The 23,303-nt window shown below is 40.1% G+C and overlaps 1 protein-coding gene across 1 annotated transcript in view; it reads right to left on the bottom strand.

Annotated features, from left to right (window-relative positions):
* The window catches only part of FAT4 (FAT atypical cadherin 4), a 333,326-nt gene that overhangs the window by 42,600 nt on the left and 267,423 nt on the right, over positions 1-23,303 (bottom strand). Inside the window, exons 7-10 of the mRNA XM_082261525.1 lie at positions 22,000-22,180; positions 20,042-20,289; positions 15,012-19,355; positions 11,667-11,771 (exon numbers count right to left, since the gene is read on the bottom strand). Coding sequence (XP_082117651.1) covers positions 11,667-11,771; positions 15,012-19,355; positions 20,042-20,289; positions 22,000-22,180 — 4,878 coding nt within the window. The remainder of the gene's footprint in view (positions 1-11,666; positions 11,772-15,011; positions 19,356-20,041; positions 20,290-21,999; positions 22,181-23,303) is intronic.

Here is a 23,303-nt window from a genome sequence, read left to right as displayed (position 1 = left end):
ATTTAATGATATATATAAAAAAATGGGGGAATTTGGCTTACCTCTTCTATAGCCTCATTAAACACTAAATCCTTTTCTTATAAATTTTTAGTGAAGTGTATGAAATAATCTAGTTAAAAAGTAAGGTCATCTGGATATGTAGAGTTCTGGCTTATCTTTCACTTTTCTTTATTTCTTTGTAAATGTTGATGGCAACAGATAGGAGTTAAAACATAAAATGGACATTTCTGACATCATGCACTTATTTTAATCACCTTTTTTCAGTTTGGACATACTTGGTGCTATCTTGTATTGGAGCAAAATTCCATTCCTTATAAAGTTACATTGCATGGAAAATGTGAGCTTACCACTAAAAACATTTAATTTTTAAGTGTGAATGAAAAATAAACACTTCCTTTACTGGATTGAAATCTAATTAAGCAGAGAGGGTGTTAACTGTTTTTATAGGCCCATTTCAACAAATATTTAGTATTCTGTTAAATTAGTAAATACAGATATTGCCAGGATTGCATTAGCCCCAATTCACACCAGCGCGACTTGTCAGGCGACTTGTCAGCCTGACAAGTCGCGCTCCCTCGCGGTCCATTGACTGCTACAGGACCCGTTCTAAAAGGAGCGACACAAGTCGCTCTGACTTAGAAAAAGGGTCCTGTACTACTTCGGGTCGACCTTGGAGCGACTTGCATAGACTTCCATTATGTGAAGTCCCTGCAAGTCGCTCCGAAGTCGTGGTGCTTGGGAATGCACAAGTCGCCCCCGAAGTGTGAACCGAGCCTTACTACTGTGGAGAACATTTAGGCAAAATTTCTTATTTTCAGGTCCACAATCAATACATATGTCTACTCCATTTAATTTATTTAATAATAGGAATGCAATACCATCAATACAATAAACAAATCATTTCTGATTTTTATTTTAAATATTGAATAAAACATACATATACACATAATGCTAGGGTCTCATATGTTTCGGACCTTTATCCCTGAATGGACAGGGCCCTAAACCCTGGTACCACTTGCTACAGTGTTCAGCCGCTGCCCGCCATAGTGTTACACGCTGCCTGCAGTGGGACTGGATGCTGCACATGTCCCTACCGGGTGCATAAGGGACATACTGCAAGTGGACGGCCCTGTGTGCAATGGGCCTAAAATGTAGAGTAAACAATCAAACTGTAACAACATAAAACAAACAACAATAATGCTGCACCATAACAATGTACAGTATTATTTAGTTCATAATCAATTTATTTTATTCTCAGTAGTAGTATTAATTAATTGTTTTATATTGTTATTGTGTTTTTGCTTGTCTGTTTCAGCACAGATATCAGGTCATCAGGTATGAACTGGTAAGGAGGAAAGGTGGTTTGAGATGTACACTATGGAGGTAAAATGTGTGTCTTCCATGAGAAAGCAGAAGAAATCTAACGTTTACCTTCATCATGTAAAGTTTACCATCATCATGTAAAGTTTACCATCAGCATTGTTGGTTTTTCCATTACAAAAATAAACCTCTTACAAACCGAGACAAATAAAACTAAACATATGATAAAACATATCATCAAAAGTTACCCTTTATCAAAGTGCCATGTAGAATAATAAGTAGATCTGGAAATACAATTAACTGAAATTTTATAAAAATCGCCAGTCTAGTGGCCAGTGAGGATATCCATCACATTACAGTGAGACTAGGGAAGTGAAGAGAATCGGGTGGGGCTACCCAGGAGAAGCTGATACTGTATATTATTTCAGCAAATTATTATACTGATCATTTTCAAATGTTGTTTTTATTGAAAGTGACCTTGGCTTATGCTTAATTATTAATGTATTTAGTTTGAATTGCCCAGTTTTGTACAGGCTTACTTTAAGCTTAAAGTGGTTGTAAACCCTTATTTACACCCAGTGAATTGATTAGCCTCAGGTAATACACAGGAATGAAACAAAGCCTCCTACATACAGTGTACCTGTTTATCTGCAGTCCTCATTTCTCTTTATCTGTTCACAGTCAAGGAACTTATACAGCTTGTCTGAGCTGTCTGAAAAAAGGGGGTGTAGAGCCGAAGTTACACTCTGCATGGCTCAGTGAGGAGAGCTCTGAGAGCCAATCAGAGGGAAGGGAAGGGACACATCACTCCCCTTCACACAGCACACAGGAACAGCTTGAAGCTGTAAATTAGCTGGAGCTCCCTCCCCCGTCACCTTTTTTCTCTTGGTGTCAGGAAAACTTGTCAGAAGTGACACATGCTGATAGCAGAGGAGTGAATCTGCAAACCGAAATGACACTTAGGGGTTGATTTGCTAAAGGTAAATAGACTGTGCACTTTGCAAAGTGCAGTTGCACTCTGCAAGAGTAGTTGCTCCAGAGCTTAGTAAATGAGCAGAAAGAGCATCGTCCAATCACATGCAAGCAAAAATGCTGTTTTATTTTAATTATCCTTGCATGTAATTAGTCATTTTTTGAAAAGTGAAGCTTTACATCATTTGCTGAGCTCTGGAGCAACTGCACTTGCAGAGTGCAACTGCCCTTTGCAAAGTGCACAGTCAATTTGCCTTTAGTAAATCCACCCCTTTTAATTAGGACAAATACACACTATCGGGAGATATGCCTTGCTCCTATTTCATGCCTATGGTTTACAACCACTTTAAGGTTCCTCTCAGTGGAAACAGAGATCGCTGAAAGTCTACATTGATTGCTATTACAAACAAAAAAAATGCTAAACAGGAGATTGTGGAAAATGAGCAAATAACAACCGGCCAAGGTGTTTTCACTTCAATTCTAGGCCATAGCAAGGAATATCCAAGAAACATCTTTCTCCAAGTATGACCTAAAGTTCATTCTGAAGCAGTCCCCAAACACGTGTATTGGCTACAAGTCCTCAACCTGATTTATTTGATTGTGTATTCAAATTTCTCCTAGTGCAATAGCATGGCTCTAACAAGATACATTTTGGAAGATTTCCATTGTTGCCTTTTTAACAACCAATAAGTAAATAAATATTGCAAATTATATTTAAGGCCTTTGTTGCACTGGCTTGGAAAACTGCATCATATATGGCTCGTATATGGGTCTGGCAATGTACAAAAACCAGCGAAATCTAAGTGTTTACACTTGCTTTAAAACTTTGTTTTTTGTACATGCAATTCAGACACAGTAGGAATGAAAAGTTTCCAACTGTACAGTTATTCTTACTGAAAAACAAACTTACATGGACATGTCATAAACATATATTTTGCTTTCTATATCTATTTTTGGCTTCTTGTCCTAAATGATGACTTATTTAGAGCAATGTCCTTCGTTTCTCTTAGGCTCAACAACAATGTCAAGATAACAAATTAACTGCCCTTCCCTTTATTCTTCCAAAAAGCTCTGATGACCACACTGATAAATAGGCTTGTATGCACACAGAAAGGCTGGAAGCACACACCAACGGTTATGAGGTAACTGCTTTATGAGAATATATATCTCTGGCTTTCAGGGGAATGGAAAGAAGTGATTTACCAGACTGCGTCTTCCAAGATGTATGAAGACATAGCTCTAATTATTTAAAGACATCTCTCTTTAACTTTCTCAGCTGTTTTCTTTCCAAAAGCCGATCCTATTGGCACTTTACAAATATTCTTGTTCCAAGTCTGTATTATTCAAAATTAAGGATGAGCTCTAGTAAAGGTGATAGAGAAACTATGTGACTTCATTGGTTTTTGTTCTTGTAAAGTGAAGTGTAGTTGGATGAGATCTGTAAGTGTGATCATGAGCATTGTATTATTTTACGGCTTATATATTTTAATCCATTTTGGGTATACCTGGTGAATATATATACTGCAATTGAAGCTAACTGAAGATAACAATATTTGAGTTGTTTACTAAGGTTAAATATGTTTTATTTCATAATTAGGATGAAGGTGTGGTGTGAAAAATTTTTTTTTACATTTTTTTGAAGTAACAGAACATTTGCATCAAAAATGTACTTTCTGTCCCAAGTTCACATTATCATGATTACCATGTAGTAATTTGACACATTGTCAGATATCTCTTTGTAATGGAATATATATTCATTAGGAGTCGATTATAAGACTAAAAATGTTTTCTTTTAAACAATATGATATACCTAAACCCTGAGGAGTATAGTGAACCATAAATATGTTACTGAACTAGTTTTACAGTCTGTTCTAGACATGTGCAGAATGAAAAAAAATCCTTTAGTTTTGTTTTGTTTCCATTCTGTATTTACATAAATTTGTTTAGATAAATTAGTTTAATTAGTTTTTGGAATTCATTGCGTTTATTTAAATTCAAATCGATCCAGATTCTCAAAATTTGAATCATTTTAAATTCCATTTGAATTGCATTTGAATTCAAATCAAATTTAATTTGAATTGCTTCAAATTGAATTCCATTGGAAATCAAATTTATTCAAATTGACATTGGAATTTAGAAAGATGGTTATATTCTTTCTATTCTATTGTTTTATTCTATTCTATTCTTTTATTTTCTGTTGTATTATTTTCTTTTCTATTATATTTCATATATCATATATTTTATTATATTTCTGGTATTAATATATTCTATTCTTTTCTATTCTATTGGAATTTGAATTTATTCTATTCAAAATTTACATTTGGGAAAACATATATTGTTATATTCTTACTATTCTATTATTTTATTTTATTTTGTTTATTCTGTTCTATTCTTTTTTTTTTTACTTCTATTCTTTTCTATTGTATTCTAATCCAAATTTATTCTATTTGAAATTCAAATTTCAGAAGATGGTTAAAGTCTTTCTATTATATTCTATTTTCTTTCCCTCTATTTTCTGGTACATTATTTTTATTGAAATATAAAAAGGATACAAATGCAACATTCCCACACAGGTCAAACCAAGAATAGGCTCATGACAAAACAGCATGAACAAGTACACATATGGATAGTGTTTTAAAGGATAAACTATCAATCCTATTCTTTTCATTTCTATTCTACTTTGTTCTGTTCTTTTACTTTCTATTCTATTTTCTTCTATTTTTACTCTATTCTTTTCTATTCTATTCTTTTACTTTTAATTCTATCTTTTTATTTTCTATTCTATTTTTTTCTATTCTTTTATTTGGTATTTTGTTCTGTTTTACTTCATTATATTCTAGTCTTTTATTTCCTATTCTATTCTTTTTTTATTCTATTCCTATATTTTTTTTTCTCTTCGGAAATTTAAATTCGATTAGGAAAGTATTGGAATATGATTCCTATTCAAAAACGATTTGAATTTCATTCGAAATTTCGTTATTTTGGATTTGTTTAAATTAGTTACCATTTTGGAAATTCGGATATATTTGAATTTGGGAATTACTAAAAATGTGTCCGAATTTCAATTGGAAACGAACCGCACATGTCTAGTCTGTTTCCTCACTCCATCTGAGTATGCACATTTCAAATAAAGATAGTTTGCTGACTTCCGGTTCCGGCGCCGCATGGAGTAGTTGAGCACTACTCAGCTCCCGCGGCGTGGCTCTGAAATCCAGCATAAAAAGCCGGCCCAGCACATCCAGCCTGCCCCATCGGCATTCTGTCTGCCTCCCGAACCCCTCCGGACCCGGCACAGTCCCTTCCTTTGCTCCGCCATGGAGCGCTTCTTGGAAAAGGCGGCGGCGCGTCCTCCGCCGGGCACGGCCCAAATCGAGGCGGCGGTCGCGGCCTACTCCGCAAAAACGCCTGCTCCGGCTGCCATGGATACCTCACAGCAGCACGAGGAGAGCTCGCAGCCGACTTCTGCCATATCCTCCTCAGCTGCGGACCCTTCCACGGACCGGATCGCTCAGGCAGTGGTCGCCCTGCTCACCCCCACCATAAAGGCTTCAGTGGAACAAGCAGTGGCCGCAGGCATGGCCTGCATCAGAAAAGAGCTGGAGTCTCACTCCCGTCGCCTAAATGAAGCTGAAGGTAGAATCTCCAGCATAGAAGACGAAATCTACCAAATGCAGGGAACGGAGCAATCCCAGGATAAACTTAATAGGGTGATAATGGACAAGCTGGAGGATTTGGAGAACCGATCCAGGCGGAGTAACCTTCGGTTCATAGGGATCCCGGAATCTGTTGCCCCCTCGGCTATCCCTGAGCTGTGTGCACGCAAAATACCTGCCGCCCTGGGCCTACAAGGGATTTGTGTGGTGGAACGGGCGCACAGGATGGGACTCTATTCTGAGGAGCGGAAGACCCCTCGCCCCGTAATCGCAAAATATCTTAACTATGCGGACAAATCGGCCATCTTGCAGAAATTTCGCCAAACTCCACACTTCCAAATAGAAGGTATGAAAATACTGATCTTCGCTGACTATTCTGTTGACGTCGCAAAAAGACGTAAAGCTTTCCAAAACGTTTGCTCGCAACTGCATAATGAACGTTTAAAATTTACCTTGGCCTACCCGGCGACGCTACGCCTTCGTGCCCCGAATGGCGAACAACTGTCCTTCCAGGACCCCTCGGAAGCAGAAAAATTTGTTCGATCCCTTCATCATGGCGAATCGGGTCAGTCATCATCTACATATAAATCGTCCTCCCTCTCCAGACCGGATTCTCAGCACAGCCCGCGGCAAGGATCTCCGAAAAGGCAGCGATATGCGGATGTGGTTAGCTCTGGCCGCTCTGGACCCACTCATTGACCTTTCTCCTGCCTCCTTGGTGCTACCTTATGTCTCCTGGGACCTCAGTACTCTTCTTCTGTGACCTGTCCCTGGAATACGCCTGCCGTCATACGGCAATTTCCGTAAGCATACCCTTCACAAGCTGGAGTAGATTAACCTGTTTATTACATGACGTTTATAACTCTCTCAGCCCTTAATGTTTTACTGTTCTCCTCTCTATGCTCCGCATCTTGTGCCGTGGCAGCGCCCAGCTCTGCTTGTCCGTCGCGACCCAGGTCTCACTCCAGATGCGTTCGCTTATAGGGCCTGATTTGCCCCGGTCGTTTCTGGAGTCACGCCTGGGGGGCTGCGCTCTATCGCACGCACATGCGGAAAAAAGTGAAGTTGATGCCACTGTTTTGCTATGTTTCTTGGTTCTCTAGATGTTGTTCCTTCCAGTTATCCCTTCCCTTCTCCCCTGGGCCTCCCCCCCCCAACGGTCGTCACCCCTCGGACTCTAGACTATACCTGGAGCTTCTTTCGTTTAACTCTGTAACTTTTCCCACCGTACTCTGGCGTAACTATATCATATTTTTGGGTGTAATATACCATCATTGTCTGATGTATCGACCATTTTTGTATGACAAATGACGCTGATATCCTGGAACGTTAAGGGACTCAGATCCCCGGCGAAGAGGATGAAAGTCCTGCGGCATTTAAAACGCCTCCGGGCAGACATAGCTCTTCTCCAGGAATCGCACCTTCCGGCGGCGGATATGCACCGCATGGAAAAACTTTGGGTGGGTAAGGTGATAGGATCAGCGGCAGTGGGCCGCAAAGCTGGCGTCCTCATTCTTTTCCACAAGCGGCTCTCAGTGGAAATCCTGACTGTGGATACGGATGAGGAAGGCCGATACGTCTCTGCACACATTCGCATCAACAGTAGGGAATTAGTCATATCCAACGTGTATGCCCCTAATGTATTTGACCAGTCCTTTTACTCGTCGCTATCGACGCGGGCCCTAACACTGCCGCAGACCCCACGACTGCTGGGGGGTGATTTTAATGCGGTTATGGATGTAGTTGTGGACAAATCCTTGCACCCTCAATCATCCCGCCCCCGCACTATGGAAACTCCTACTCCCCTGGCCACTCTTGTAGACTCATTATCATTGATTGACGTGTGGCGACATTTCCACCCGACAGACCGTGAATATACCTTTTATTCTCACCCTCACAAGACCTTCACTAGGATCGACTATTTCTTCTGTTCTGACTCTCTCCTACCCCTGATACAAGACGCAAACATTCACGATATTGCTATTTCTGACCACTCTCCTCTAGCCCTGTCCATTGATCTCGCAGGCTCCCCGACGGTCCCACTCATTTGGCGATTCCCCTCCTTTTTGGCTAAAAATCACGACTTCCAGTCTTATCTCGAGCGTGAATGGCAAAACTACTCGGCGGCTAACGCGGTGCATTCCTCCTCCCCACATCTATTTTGGGAAGCGGGCAAAGCCTTCCTAAGGGGCTGCATAATTTCGTATGCGGCAGCGTACAAGAGACATGCCAAAAGCGGTTACAAGACAGCGAGTGAACGTTTACACGCGGCACACAGGCACCTCCTTCTCACGAACACCCCCAAGGCCACAGAAGCTTGGCTTCTGGCTAAGAAAGCTTTTGATGACTGGGCGGAAAAGGTGGAACGCATCCACACTGCCCACTTGGCTGCGTCCTTGCACAGGTTCGGCAATAAAGCGGGCAGGATGTTGGCGGGCATGTGCAAGGGTCGGCCTTCTCCCACACACATAGGCTCTCTTCGGGATCCCTCGGGCTTGGTAGACTCTTCTCCGCTAGGCGTGCAGCGCATCATGAGAAACTTCTACTCTTCATTATATGGGCAGGAAGATGTTGAGGAATCGGCGGGCGATATATTTCTGTCAAACACGGGGCTTCCTCTTATTGACCCTGCACAATTGAGTATGCTGAACGCTCCGATATCGGCGGAAGAAATCACACAAACGATTCGACACCTAGCGGCTAACAAATCTCCTGGTCCTGACGGTCTCACAGGGGAATTTTACAAATCTGCTATGACATGCCTGGTCCCTACATTGGTTGCCGTCTACTCCCATATTTGGGACGGGGGGCCCTACCTGCCGACAGGTAACCAGGCTATTATTAAATTGCTTGCAAAAAAAGGGAAGGACCCTCTGGAACCAGGATCGTACCGCCCTATATCGCTACTCAATCTCGACGTTAAAATTCTATCAAAAATTGTTGCCTCGCGCCTGGCGCTTATCATGCCCACTCTAATTCACCCAGCCCAATCCGGTTTCACCAAAGGACGTTCGGCTACGGCGAATATCCGGAAGGTGTTACTGGTGCTAGAACAGGCCCGCATTCATCCCGACAAAGACCTGGCCATAGTAACGCTAGACGCCGAAAAGGCATTCGACAATGTGAATTTCACCTGGCTTAGGCGGGTCCTGGACACTATGGGGTTCAGGGGCCCATTCGTGCACCTGGTTGCCTCTATGTACACCTCTCCGACTGCTAGACTGTGTGTGGGTGGATCCATGACGGACGATTTTAGACTGTACAAAGGTACACGTCAGGGGTGCCCCCTGTCCCCTTTGCTCTTTAATTTGGCGATGGAACCCCTGTCGCGTTACTTTTCCACCAAGGCGGCCTTACACGGTGTCTGTGTAGGGGACCGAGAACTCCGGATCTCCCTATTTGCTGACGATGTCCTTCTATTCACCTCTCAACCCGCTGACGACATACCCACGATAGTCTCTACCTTTGACGCCTTCAGGAAATGTTCGGGCCTTAAAATAAATTATTCTAAGAGCGAAATCCTCCCCCTGGGGTCTAATGTACAACGTGCGTGGGAACGTACTTCCCCCTTTAAGATTGCACCTCATGCTATCACTTACCTGGGTATTAAAATCGGAAGGACGCCTGCATCAATTTACACCCTCAATTACCCCCCACTATTCGCCAAGGTTAAAGGGGAACTGGAAAACTGGAAGGATCTACCGCTGTCTCTCTTGGGGAGATGCCATTTGGTTAAAATGGTCAGCTTTGCACGCATACTGTACTTTTTGCAAACCTTACCATTACTGATCAAACACAAGGACGTACAGGACCTCTCCAGAGCATTTTCTCGTTTTCTGTGGAGAGGGAAGAGGCCTCGCATATCTTCCAAAAAGCTAAGCCTCCCCAGGCGAGACGCAGGTATCAATTTTCCTGACATACGAATGTATAATTTGTCATGCTTGCTGAGGGTGGCTTTGGACTGGATATCTCGGGCGTCTCAATTCTCGAACTATGAGTTGGAGTCCCAGATGTCCAAGCCTTTCGACCTGGCAGCCCTTCTCCATGTCCGATGGGTTCAATTCCCTCCCGACCTGCGACATAGCCTGCTCCTGAGGGACACGGTTATAGCGTGGAGGGAGATACGCAAGCTGCTAAAATTACCACTGTATTTCTCCAAATTTATGCCGATCCGGGGCAACCCGGCTTTTCCCCCTGGTTTGGATCATACGGTCTATAATCATTGGAGCTTGAAAGGACTGGTCACCTTCGCCCAGCTCTGCAACACCCAAACTGGTCTCTTACTCCCTATTGCGGACATCTCCAAGATTTATGACTTGTCTGCATCGGATCTTTTCTACCTGGCTCAATGTCGTCACTTCATCCGTACCGCCTCACCCAAACCTGATCAGCGATTCCAGCCGTCACTAGTGGACTCTCTTATAGCTTCGGGCAAATACACCATCTCTGACGTGTATAAACCCCTCTTATACTCATGCCCACCGGCGATTTTTACATCATCCGCAAAGAACTGGCTCAAAGACTTTCCTGGAGAGGACACCCTACCAAAGATCATAAGTGGTCTTCGGACAACTCTTGCACTCACCCCTAACTCTATCTGGAAGGAAACGCAAATTAAGATCTTTCATAGAGCACATATCCCGTTCCTCTCAGATAACACGATCCCGGATGCTCACAAATGTCCTTTTTGCCTAATTGAACGCCCGTCCCTCTGTCACAAGTTTTGGGACTGTCCTTCTATTGCGTCATTTTGGGAAAGGGTGCTTGTCTACATTGAAACCGTCACCAAACTGACTGTCCCGAAAGACCCTCTTCTCCTACTGTTTGGCTACTGGGACAAACGCCTGCAGAAATGGTCAAGCATATCAGACGTTTCCCCTCGTCTCTGGATCCTTACCACTCTACTCATTGCCAGGCGACTAATTCTGAAACATTGGATTACAAATACCCCCCCCCCTTGCATCCATGCTACAGCCAGAGCTAACCACACTCCTTTCCACTGACCGCATCAACATGGACAATGTGTCCCCCTCTACTACTGGCCTCTTCCACGCCAAGTGGAACGTCTTTCTCAAGCACGTGTCAAGAACCTCGGACGACCCCCCCCCCCCCGGTAGATTTTGCATTTGCATTCTCTATGAGTGCCTCCTCCATCCCCGCCACCCATGCCAACCTGGGACTCATGTAATGTCTGGCCATGGAGTTCTGGCCATCCCCCCCCTTTCCACTCTTCCCCTTCCCTCCTGCTGGATCCTTCCAGCCACTGTTGCATTTTGCTATGTACAATTCTTGTGTATACCTGTTGTATTTTCTGACTTGTTAAACTGTCGAAAAATTTTAAATAAAAAAAAAAAAAAAAAAAAAAAAGATAGTTTGCTGTTTCCAGGCATCTCAAAACACTCTCTGGCTGGGTATAAACATCAATTTCTGTGTAAACCAATTAACCACGTCTTTGATCTGATGAGACAGGTGTCCAAAAAAGGTAATCTTTTCTCAACAACAGCAAATGCTATAATCTCTCTGCCATAAACATGTCCTAATTCAGATCTGTATTATACTTTAGGATTTGATGAAAGAAGATCCATTCCCATTTTATGATGAACTGTCTCATAAGACTTCCAGCCAGGCCATTTACACTTTTCAAATCTATGCACATTAATTTAGTTTAAACTGAAGTATCCTGATTCAATCACAGTAATAACTGAAAGTATATCCACTCACCAAAAGGACAATGACAGTAATATCCATCTACTCCACTTTGGCAAGAGCCGCCATTAAAACAAGGGTTGCATTCACAATAATTAATAGCAGATTCACACAGTTTACCTATTAAAAATAAAATCATGAATGAGTTTATCAAAAAAATTAAAGGTATATCATATAATGTATTTTAAAAGTCCTGCACATTCAGAAATATAACATAATGCGATACAGTTATTGGTCAAGGCAAATTCAGAATTCAGAATTACGATTGCAATGTAAAACGTCACACTTCAGTTGAAGGGTTCCAGTTACTACACTACAGTCACTTGAATTTTGCATATTGTATATACCAAATACACTGATATATGGTCTTTAGGAAGATACACAATAGCAATAAACACCTACTGAACTGTATTATTCTATTTCAAAGTATCTAATTAATTAAAGGCGTATCACTAAAGGAGTAGAGAAAGTTCATTGGGGGACAATTTAATGTAACATTCACTGCAGGTGTATCAACCACTGTAATGGTAAACACATACACCAGGTAGATTTACCTGCAGTGAATGTTTGGTGATTGTCACATTCACTTATTTATAAGTATGCCCTTTAGTAAAGTGAGTCTTCCCTTAGCTTAGTGAAAAATGTGAATCTGTGTTCACTTTATCATACAATACAATAAGCAAAAAAATCCTGCTTTTTTAACTACTATTGCACATGATCGGGCATCCAAAGTAAACCATTCACTTTGCTAATTAATCATTCTTTACTGCTTTAGAAAATCTCCCACAATGTTTCAGACTTGTTGTCAATGTTGAAATTATGCAAAAGGAAAACAGACAGATATATTCTGGTCCACAGTTTTATAGAAAAATCTCATACATTTAGATTAAGAAAAAATACAGGTTTATACTGTATATCCTAACAGACAATGGTTGACCTCGCAACACCTCTGAATCCAAAGCGAAAGGTGCAGTCTAAAGTAGAGCATACCATCATTGGATGGTATGCAGAGCTAAAATGAGATGTCACCCTGGGATGACAGGAAGAAAACAGATCTGTCAGATTACGTGAGGAGATTTCGGCTAGTTTATTGTTTTGGTAAGTTTTAGAGAACCTAATGGTATGACTTCTAATTGTGCTAAAATTATCATGCATGGGTAGTGGAAGGAATGATTAACCTAACATAGTGGTCCTATAAAAGCAACAAAAAAAGAACAAAAAAAAAAACAGTCATATAATATATAACCAAAGATTTTCTTTAACTTAAAGCCCAGCTCCAGCTCTAGCTCCAGCTCTTGCTCCAGCTCTAGCTCCAGCCAAAACATCTTTAAGGTTTTTATTGCCTCCCGTATCCATGTATTTACCTTATGTCCTGTCCTAGGACTAGGAACTAGGATGAACAAATTGCTAACTTAAGGATAAGTCCATCTTAAAATTGTCTGCTGGTTTTGGGGAGAGGCTCTGGCCTGAGACATAACCAACTATTCTATGATAACAAGACTCCCTCTTTTGACCCCTAGCAGCCAATCAGTGTTTCTGTCTGTCTAAGGCACCAGTAGGAGATTTCTTCACTGGAGTTCCTGGCTCTACTCTCATCACAGCACTGATTATGCTACTTAGATTTATTACTGTGGAGATTTTTTTCAGGTGGATGGAGCCAAAATATCAGGCATCCACCCAAAACCTTTTGTATACAGTATAAGTTCCCCTATAAGCTTCAGCTACATTTTACTGAGCTATCTCATTTACATGATTTTTTAAACATTAATACTAAAACATGCATTTCCATCTAGAAAAATATATTTCAAAATGAACAAAAAAGAAAATAAATTTACATTTTTTACATTTAAACCTTCACCAAAAGAATGTGATCACTAGATTTGTTCCTGCTCAAAAAGCCACATTTTAAGTGCGGATTTCCATCCTAAGTCCAGTTTATAAGATAATGACAATTCCACATGTTGAGAAATTTTCAGGCAATCAAACTGAATCATGAAGTGGACAGGGAATGTTTGAAGGAGTATGGTTCCGATCTGTCAAATACTTTCATCCACAGAGATTTTAGCAACTAAATATGGTAAAACTTCTACAGCGAGGATTCATGTTGATTACGGAATAGTTCAGCTCTACAGACTAATGCATAAGCGTGCACAGATAATGAAGAGCTATATATTAATATTCATTGTACTTTCTGGTCTATATAAATACCAGGACAGTTTGACCTCTGGCTCACTCGCAGGCAACTGAGACTGTCTGACTCACTTAGTCATGATGGTTTCCAATTACATGCATTATAAACACAGACTATATAGAGTAATTGCACTATAAACAAGATGTTTAAGCTATATGCAATAGTGTAGCTACAGCCTAAGCTGCCCAGGATAGCTGAATTGCATTGTAATATAGAGGACCTGGCTGCTAGATGAAGACCTGAAGTTTAAAAAGTCCATGGTCTGGTTTCATTTTGATTTAACCTAATAGCATTTACATTCTGCAATCTATTGATGAGAATGTGAATCAATTTTGAGTTACACAAGCAATGGTTACAAACTGTAAATGAGTGCTGGCAATTGTTAGAAACAGTTTTTTAGGACTATAATGTATGGTACTGGAAGAAAAATTATATTTTTCTCTTAACCTAGCTGTTTTCAAACTGACCACAATACCATTTTCAAGTCCTGCACACAGCCCTAGTCATCCATTCTTCAGGGGTACTATTTATTGGATTGATTTCAAAACCTGTCCACCTGCCTTGTCCTACAGCACCAACAGATACACTGACTCTGAAGCTCTTTCTCGCTCTCCATAAACATAAACACGAATGTAGGCCACCACAATTTAATCTGAGGAGGTTAGATCATACCTACATATAAAACCACCTTCTAGTGTATGTAGGCACCATAACGCTTGCCACGCATTTTATAACATTTCTACAAGACACTGATTATCTGTTAGGAATCATGTCAAAGGCTAATCATCTATGAAGGATGAAAAACTGCATCAGGAAACATTTCTTGTCAATACAGAGGACCCTTAGAATAATGGGATTACCTGATTTACCCTATTTTCATGCTGGATAAAATGTGAGATTTTTCATTTTCAGACTGACAGCTCTCCAGACCCTTTATTTAGATATGGCTATATAAATTCAATAATGGTAGGTAGACATAGAACAGGTTTTACATACTTCTGCTGACCTTTTCACCCACTGAGGAAGAAGTGGGAAAAGCAAATTCTCTAGGAGCTAAAGGGTGGTAGATCTATCCTTTCACTACTGAATTTATCTTTACCTATATAATCTTTCACCTATATAATTCAACATTTATATTAAACATTTAAGAAATACAGAAAATATCTTACCTGTAGAACCTGGTTTGCAGACACAGTTAAAGCCTCCTGGAAAGTTCTGGCAAATGCCACCATTTTTGCATGGACTAGAAAGGCACTCATTGATATCTCTCTCACAAGCTATTCCAGCAAAGCCATCTGGGCATCTGCAGGTAAATCCTCCCACTAGGTTGTGGCAAGTTCCACCGTTATGACATGGGAGAGGCAAACACTCATCAATGTCAGTTTCACATAAGTTCCCCTCATACCCAGGCATGCATTTGCATATGAAGGTTTGTAAAGGCTCATTTGCTACTAAAATTACAGGAATACTTTCCAGGACTTGTATTGTTGGGCCCACTGCAAGTCTTCTCATGCAGCTTCCTCCATTGTGACAAGGATTATGTGCACATGAATCATGATCTACTGATTCAATCCATACTCCACTTTGTCGGGATAACACTTCTTTTATGCTTTCAAAAAAAGTACCTACTCCACTTGGGTTAACATAATGATTGTTACTTCTTTTTACAGCTGTCATGACATATGTTTTGTTGTTCTTTTCAAATACTCCATAGACTTGTACTGCGGTTCCAAGCCCAGTAAGCTGAGAGCTAGCTATGCGCACAAAGTGCAGATAATTATTTGTTAAAAAGTCTTTTACAGTTGGTATATTTATGCGAAGCAGAATGCTGTTGTCAATTGTGGCATTACTAAATCCTGTAAAGAAAATTCGGACATTATTTGTGACTGCACTGTGTAAGCCATCACTGCTGTGAACTAAAAGGTCAAATGTTCCATCAGTAGATCTTGATTGTGAGTGAAGGTCACAACTGTCTGCTGGGATATTAAAGAGACTTGTAATGCCCGATGTTAGCGTACACTGGAAACTATCCAGAACATCAGGATCTTGAGGCTTGACGCTACCTAAACTGCCACCAGGAAAGAGGTTTCCATAATAATGAACAAAAATCTCAACAGTTCTTGATTCAGATGGGTTATCGTTCTGGTCAATAACTTTAACATGCACGGTACCTGTGGAAGACATTTGTGGAAATCCAGAATCTCTTGTCACGACAGATAGGAAAAACTCATTGATTTGTTCCCTGTCAATTTCTCTTGTTGTAGTAAGGACTCCGCCAGGGCTAAGACTGAAATAACTAGTTGCTGGGCCAGTACTCAGGAGATAATAATTAAATGGTCCTTGATTTGGAGGAAGGTCCAAGTCTGTGGACTGCAGTGTCATAACATGAGTTCCAGATCTATGGTTTTCTTTGACTTCTCCTTGAGTGTTGATTAAAGTAGGTCCATTGTCATTAATGTCTTCCAAAGATACTAATAAAGTTGCACTTCCTGTTGCAGAGGGTGTTCCTGAATCAATGGCTAGCACTGTAAGGTTATATATAGGTGTGCTTTCCCGGTCTAGTTCTGTAGTAACCGTAACCTGACCAGTTTGGGGGTTGATTGAAAAGGCACCCTTTTCATTCCCAGAGCCAATAAAGTAGGAAAATCTGCTCCAGCTAGGAACCGAATCAGAGTCATAGGCACTTACAAATGTGACATGCGTTCCTGGAGGTACACCTTCGCTAATTTGTACATTATACAATTTCAAGCTAAAGACAGGGGGGTCATTAGCATCAAGCACAGTGATATTCACATTGACTTCATCAATATCAGCTCCACGAATGCTGCCAATATTTTTAGCCAGGACTTTTAATGAAATCCTTTCCTCTTTCTCTCTGTCTAGAAGACCAGAAACATACATCTTCCCAGTCTTCTTTTCTATCTGGAAACCTTTTTTCCTGCTACTGCCAAAGATTAAGTAATGAACTTCCCCATCAACGCCTAGATCACGGTCACTGGCAAACACTTCCCCGACAACAGTTCCCTGAGGGGCAGCTTCGGAAACCTCGAAATAATACATTTTTGAAACAAACCGAGGTACGTATTCATTCGCGCCTTCTAGTTGAATAGTCACTGTCACAAAACTGCAGCGCTCCTCATCAGGAACATTGAAAGCTTTAATGGTCAGGTGGTAACTTTGTTTTGTTTCATAATCAAGAAATCCTTGAGTGGTGATCACACCAGTGTTTGGATCAATTACAAAAAGGTCACTGTCTGATGACTGAATTGAATACGCTATTACTGCATTAGAGGCTGAGTCTGCATCAGTTGCATTCAAGCGCATAACCATAGTTCCACTAGGTGCATTTTCTGTGACACTGGGCAAGTATTCATCTGCTTGAAAAACAGGAGGATTGTCATTCACGTCTTTAACATGCACTGTTACAACACAGTAACCTGTTTTAGCGACCCATCCTCCATCAACAGCACTTATGGTTAAGTCATGTTTTTGGCACACTTCATAGTCCAGGTTTCTGGACAAGGATAATGCACCTGTGGACGTGTTTATAGCAAAGAGACCAGATTCATTTCCTGCTGTTATGTTATATGTGATCACTCCATTCATAGATGTATCCCTGTCCCTCGCTGAAACCGTCCTGATAACTGCTCCCACAGTAAAACTTTCCAGGACAGTAATGCTTATGTGACTTTGTGAGAATTCTGGTGTATGATAATTTTCTTCTGTCACAGTAATGTTAACTATTGCTACAGAGGAAAGTGGAGGACTGCCTTTGTCTTTTGCAGTAACTTTAATCACAAAGTTTTTATTCAAGTCCATCATTAAAGAGGCTGCAACACTAATCCAGCCGGATTCTTTATTGATGTGAAACTTTCCACCAAGGTTTTCAGCTAAATATTCCACTTGAGAATTGAGTCCAAAATCTATTTCATCAATGGCTGTAACCCTTAATAATTTTGTACCAATTTTTGCATTTTTGGCAACAGGACTAAAGTATTTACTCTGCAAAAATCTGGGAGGATTGTCATTGCTGTCAACAATGTTAATTGATATAGTTGTTTCACTCATAAGAGGAGGGCTACCTCGATCAGAAGCACTGACTATAAAACTGTGCCTGTTAATATTAATATTACCAGAGGTGTTGGGGTTCTGGTACTTTAGGTGCTGCTTATTAAAAATTTCTCCTGTAGAGGCATTAATCCGAAAAAACTCAGACTGAGATTTAATGAAATAATACACCTGACCATTGAGACCTTCATCTGGGTCAGATGCCGAAACTTGGGTGATCTTGGTTCCAGGCTCTGTGGTTTCTGGAAAATTTAGGTAATATGATGGTTTACTAAATCTCGGAGCATTGTCATTGATATCAGTCACAAATATGGTCACATCTGTGCTTACAGTCCATCCTGAATCATGAGCAGAGACTCTAACAATATAGCGATCGTTATCTTCTCTGTTTATCGGTCTACTTACTGTAATCACACCAGTGCTAGGGTTAATATGGAAAGGCAGACTAGTGTCTGCAATTGTATATCTGCTGACTGCATTTACACCAGAGTCTTCATCTGAAGTTGTAACCTGAGTAACCACATAGCCCAAAGCTGCATTCTCTGGAACAGATGCACTAAAGATCTGAGAGAATCGTGGAGCATTATCATTATCATCTAAAACATTAATGATAACTTTCACAACTGAGCTCTGCGGAGAATTCCCTTTGTCAGAGGCTCTAATAGTTAAAATATGTTGAGAAACTTTTTCACGATCCAACATCCTTGTGCTTCTAATCTCTCCACTGACTCGGTTTATGCTAAATAAATTATCTTTGTTTCCATCAACTATCACATAGTCTACTTGGCCATTGGATCCACTGTCCTTGTCCTTTGCAGTAACTGTAAGTATTTTGCGTGGAGAAAGGTTTTCCATAATTTCTGCTATAAATGGGTCCTGTTTGAATTGTGGCACATTGTCATTGATATCTAAAACATTTACTTCCATCTTTTGGTAGGAGGAGAATGGAGGAAAACCCATGTCCCTGGCTTCAATCCACAGAATGTATTTTGAAATAGTTTCATAATCTAATGGGTTCTTGATATAAAGCTGTCCATTCAGTTCATCTATATGGAATGTATTGCCAAAATTACCACTGGAAATATAAAAAGATAATGCTCCATCCCTTGTTGATGATCCAAAAACAGTTGTTACCAATGTTCCTACTTCTTGATTCTCAGGAAATGCAAAGACTTTTTGATCAGCTCTAATCTGTGGGAAGTCAGCTTTGTTGGCAAACCTCACGGTTACTGTGGTAGAATCCGACTTGGAATTTACTCCACCGTCTTTAACTTGAACAGAAAATGTGATCTCAGAAGCCCCCTCTAGTGGCTCTGCTGTTCTTATAGCACCTCTTAGTGGGTCTATGTGAAACTTGTCTGCATGTCGACCTTTCAAGGAAAAGTGAAGCTCTGAATTTGATCCAATATCTTCATCAGTAACTGTGACAGCAAACACAAATGAGTCTAAATAGAGAGAAAAAAAAAAAAAAAACAATGAAATAATATTAGGATTATAACAAATGTAAGAGAATACATTCATAAAAAGGGTATCTTTATCAAATAGATTTTTGGAGTTTTGAATAAAGTGGGGATGGGGTAAACAGCCTGTTAGTTTATTTTTATCTGTATTTATCCTGTTAGGAAGATTTTCCCTCACTTCCTGTCCTAGAGATAAAATAGGAAGTGAGAGGAGTCTGTACAAAGTGAGGGGAATGCACCTCTTAGACATTTGTCACAGGAACAAGTATCCCCATTGAAATAGGTAAAGAAACAGGGGATTGTATACACTGAGGACACAGGACACTGGGATATTTATTTCTGTGTAGGCACATAGTATAGGCAGACTTGGCTGTAGTCCCAGCCAGGAGCACACATGCAAGGGTGGCAATATTTGGACTCTGCAAGGGGATTGAGCCACTGTAGGACAGCAGCTAGAGAATGATGTTTGACAAATACAATAGTCTTTCCAGCAACCACAGGTTTGGAAAGAAAAGCAATAGCAAACATGGTAAGTGTCGAGGTCCACCACATTATATGCATTTTACATTTTAGTTTTTAATAACACTTCAAACTTCCCTGGACAATGAAAAAAAATAATTTACATACATCAATACATTACACACGTAACCAAAATAATAGCATATATTTACCTGCAGCTGCTGGTGATGGAATATGGGTGACATATGGATGATGTAGAAATCTTGGCGGGTTGTCATTTACATCAAGAATGTTCACTGTCACACTTGTTGAACTTGATAAGCTTGGTGATCCCCCATCAGTAGCCATAATGAGCAGTGTATAGTTGTCCTTCGTCTCTCTATCTAACAATGAACTACTTATTATTTGTCCAGTAGAGGGGTTAATTGTGAACTGAGAGTTACCACCAAGCAGGCTGTATCTAAAGAAAAACAAAATTGATAAAATTACCTTGCACAGAAGCTTTTGTTATACTCTAAAACAATGTTGTTTTAGTCCAGCTACGATTATATTATAGCACTTGCTACAAAGAAGAAGAATCCCCGAGACAGATCATTAAATTGAGTAAATTGAGTAAATCTGGGCAAGCTCATTAAACTGTAGATATTCCATTAATGAATACTTGTCCAAGATGCAGATTTAATGTTCTATTAACGACGCTTTTGCTTCAGACAAACCACTATGATCATTTTAAATGACTTTAATATTACAACCATCACTGCTAAAGCCTAGTGCTTAATAATCTACATCCAAAATAAATAAACTCCTTAAGATAAATTAAATACTAAATATAGGTTTGTAATAAACTAGTTTATGGTCAAAAGAACTATTATTTTAATTATTTTTGTGGGAAATGAACCATTGGATGTAATACAAGACAATGAAATTACTTTGGAGTCTTCAGAGAACTTAAATGACCTACTAGGAAAAGAACATACTGGTACCTACAACATCACAGAATGAACATTTGTGTTCTACTTTTTAACATTTTTTTTCTCTCTGTACAAATCTAATCAAATATGATTTAAGTGGAACTCTAGGCTCAAATTAAATTCACTATTTAGTCCAGTTATGTAAAGTAAAACTTTACCTACCCTCCCTAGCATTGCAACCTAATTGAACTCCCCCACCCAGGTGTTACTTACGGCTCCAGGAGGGGGCAGCCTCCTCCATTTTAATATACCCTCAAAACTATTATCTTCTTTAGCTTTGGTACACTCAACACAGAGCCCTAAATAGGCACCTGGGAGAGTGGGTTGAGGGGCTCCAGTTTAGGGGGACTTGGAAAAGGGGAGGCGGGTTTTTTTTTTACTGCAGTGACGTTGTTCTTTAAATGTGTTTTTCGGTAGTGCTGGTATAACTCTACAAATCCATTATTAGATTACCTTTTTATAATTCCCTGCACAGCAGAAATCATGAAAAGATTGGGGGTGCAAACAATGTGAACCAATCAATCTGTGTTGCATTGCATATTGCTGTCATTCTAATATTTACTCAGATGGTTGGCGCTACAGCAGAATGCTTTTTAGCTGACTTACCAAGAGCTTACTTACAAGGAAGAGGGCAGACAACAACAGTGTGCTCATGCTCACTTACAGTACAAAGAACATTCTTGTGGTGCAGAATTGAGAAAAGTCGTTTGAAAAGCTGATTACATTAGTGTTACCCTTCTAAGTCCTATGCAATAGGGCAGGGAGGTTGAAGAGTTACTGAACACAAAGACAAATACTTTGGCAGGATTTTTGTAAATGTTTTTATCTCTGGGCTGAGAGTTCCACTTTAAGGCTTATATATTTGTACCAAACATAGCACACAACATACTATGTTTTTTAAAACTAGAAGGCTCCCTATGTAGTAACCCCTGTTAAAACATAAGACTTAACTAATGACCACTATAGGGTTGTTTTGAGTTTTCCATGCACTCAGTAGGTAGCACTTAGCTTGTCAGTGTGACTTAACATCCTCATTACTCTGTTTGATGAATATAGTAGTGGCAAACACATTAAATTATGAATTGTCACATGAAGAAGAGTGGTGCTGACAAAAGGAAGTTGTTCCCAGTCGAAGGATGAAAAGAATATTTTGTAACAGAATAAGACTAGAAAAAATATAATCACATTACTAAGCTTACCGAACAACACCATTCAGGCCAGCATCAGGATCTGAGCAATTGAGCAGTAATACATCTGTTCCAGTGGGTGCATCTTCTGAGATACTTAAAAAATGCTGGTTTAAGGCAAATGCTGGTTTATTATCATTGACATCATCTACATTTACTGTAATAGTACCAGTTCCTGTAAGAGCTGGAGACCCTATAAAAAACAAAATGTTAAAAAAAAACAAATTTAATTTATTGTGATATTTGTAGGACTTTGTTAAACACAGCTCTGATAATTGTCTGCTCTGTACTAAGGTTGGTCATAGATGGATCGACATTTGGCTTTCTCAAGGGGGCCGGATGAATTTAGAGTCATCTATGGCCATTCCCATTTGTGAAAAGATGATCTAATAAATGACTTCTCATGAACAGACTTGTAAAATTTTTGGCCGATCAATTGGCTGCAGCACTGATCAGTGTATTCTGACAGCGGAGGAGTCCTACTATCAGAATACAATAACACAGCAGAGAGGATTCCTCCATCAAACTCAATTGCATGGATGGAGGAATCCATTCAGTTTTTTTCGATCAGCCAGTGAGCTGGCTGACCCATGTATACCCAGCTTAAGATGAACAGATTAATGCTGGGGATCTCAAACTTTCTAAACAATGCCCAATCATTGGTTTCAATGGGAGGACTAATGTCCCATTGTTGGTGTCTACAAAAAGAATAGTGCTCATCGCTGGTATCATTAAAAGCAAACATACCGCAATGTCGGTGTCTGTAGAAGGGATAGTGCATTGGTGTCAGTGGAAGGAATAATGCCCTATCATTGGTGTCAATGAGAGAAGTTTTGCCCCATCATTGGTGTCATTTGGGGAAATAGTCTCTTATCAATGTTATCAGTGGAGGAAATTGTGCAACATCGTAGGTGCTAGTGGGATTAATAATGCCCATCACTATTATCAGTGGAAGGAGTTGTGTCACATCTTTGGTGTTAGTAAGAGATAAGATAATGCTCCATCAAATGCATCAGTAGGAGCAATAGTGCCCCTTCATAGGTCTCACTGGGAGAAATTGTGTCTCATCATTGGTGTAGGTAAGAGGCATAGTGCCCCAATGTTGGGGTTAGTAGAAGGAATAGTGCCCCATTACAGGAATCAGTAAGAGTAGAAGTGCCCAATTGTTTGTGTATGTAGAGGGAATAGTTCCTTAACAATGGCAATTTAGAGGCATGCTTGAAAATGTTTCAGTTTATTTTTGTACTAATGTTTTTATTTCTGCATCAGGAAAATCACTGATAAACAGCACAGCATGCATTAATGAAAAATAAATC

This window comes from Pelophylax lessonae (assembly GCF_965119305.1).
Source record: "Pelophylax lessonae genome assembly, chromosome: 1".
Lineage (NCBI taxonomy): Eukaryota > Metazoa > Chordata > Amphibia > Anura > Ranidae > Pelophylax > Pelophylax lessonae.
The sequence above is the reverse complement of the archived record's forward strand: the minus strand, read 5'-3'. Positions and strand labels throughout refer to the sequence as shown.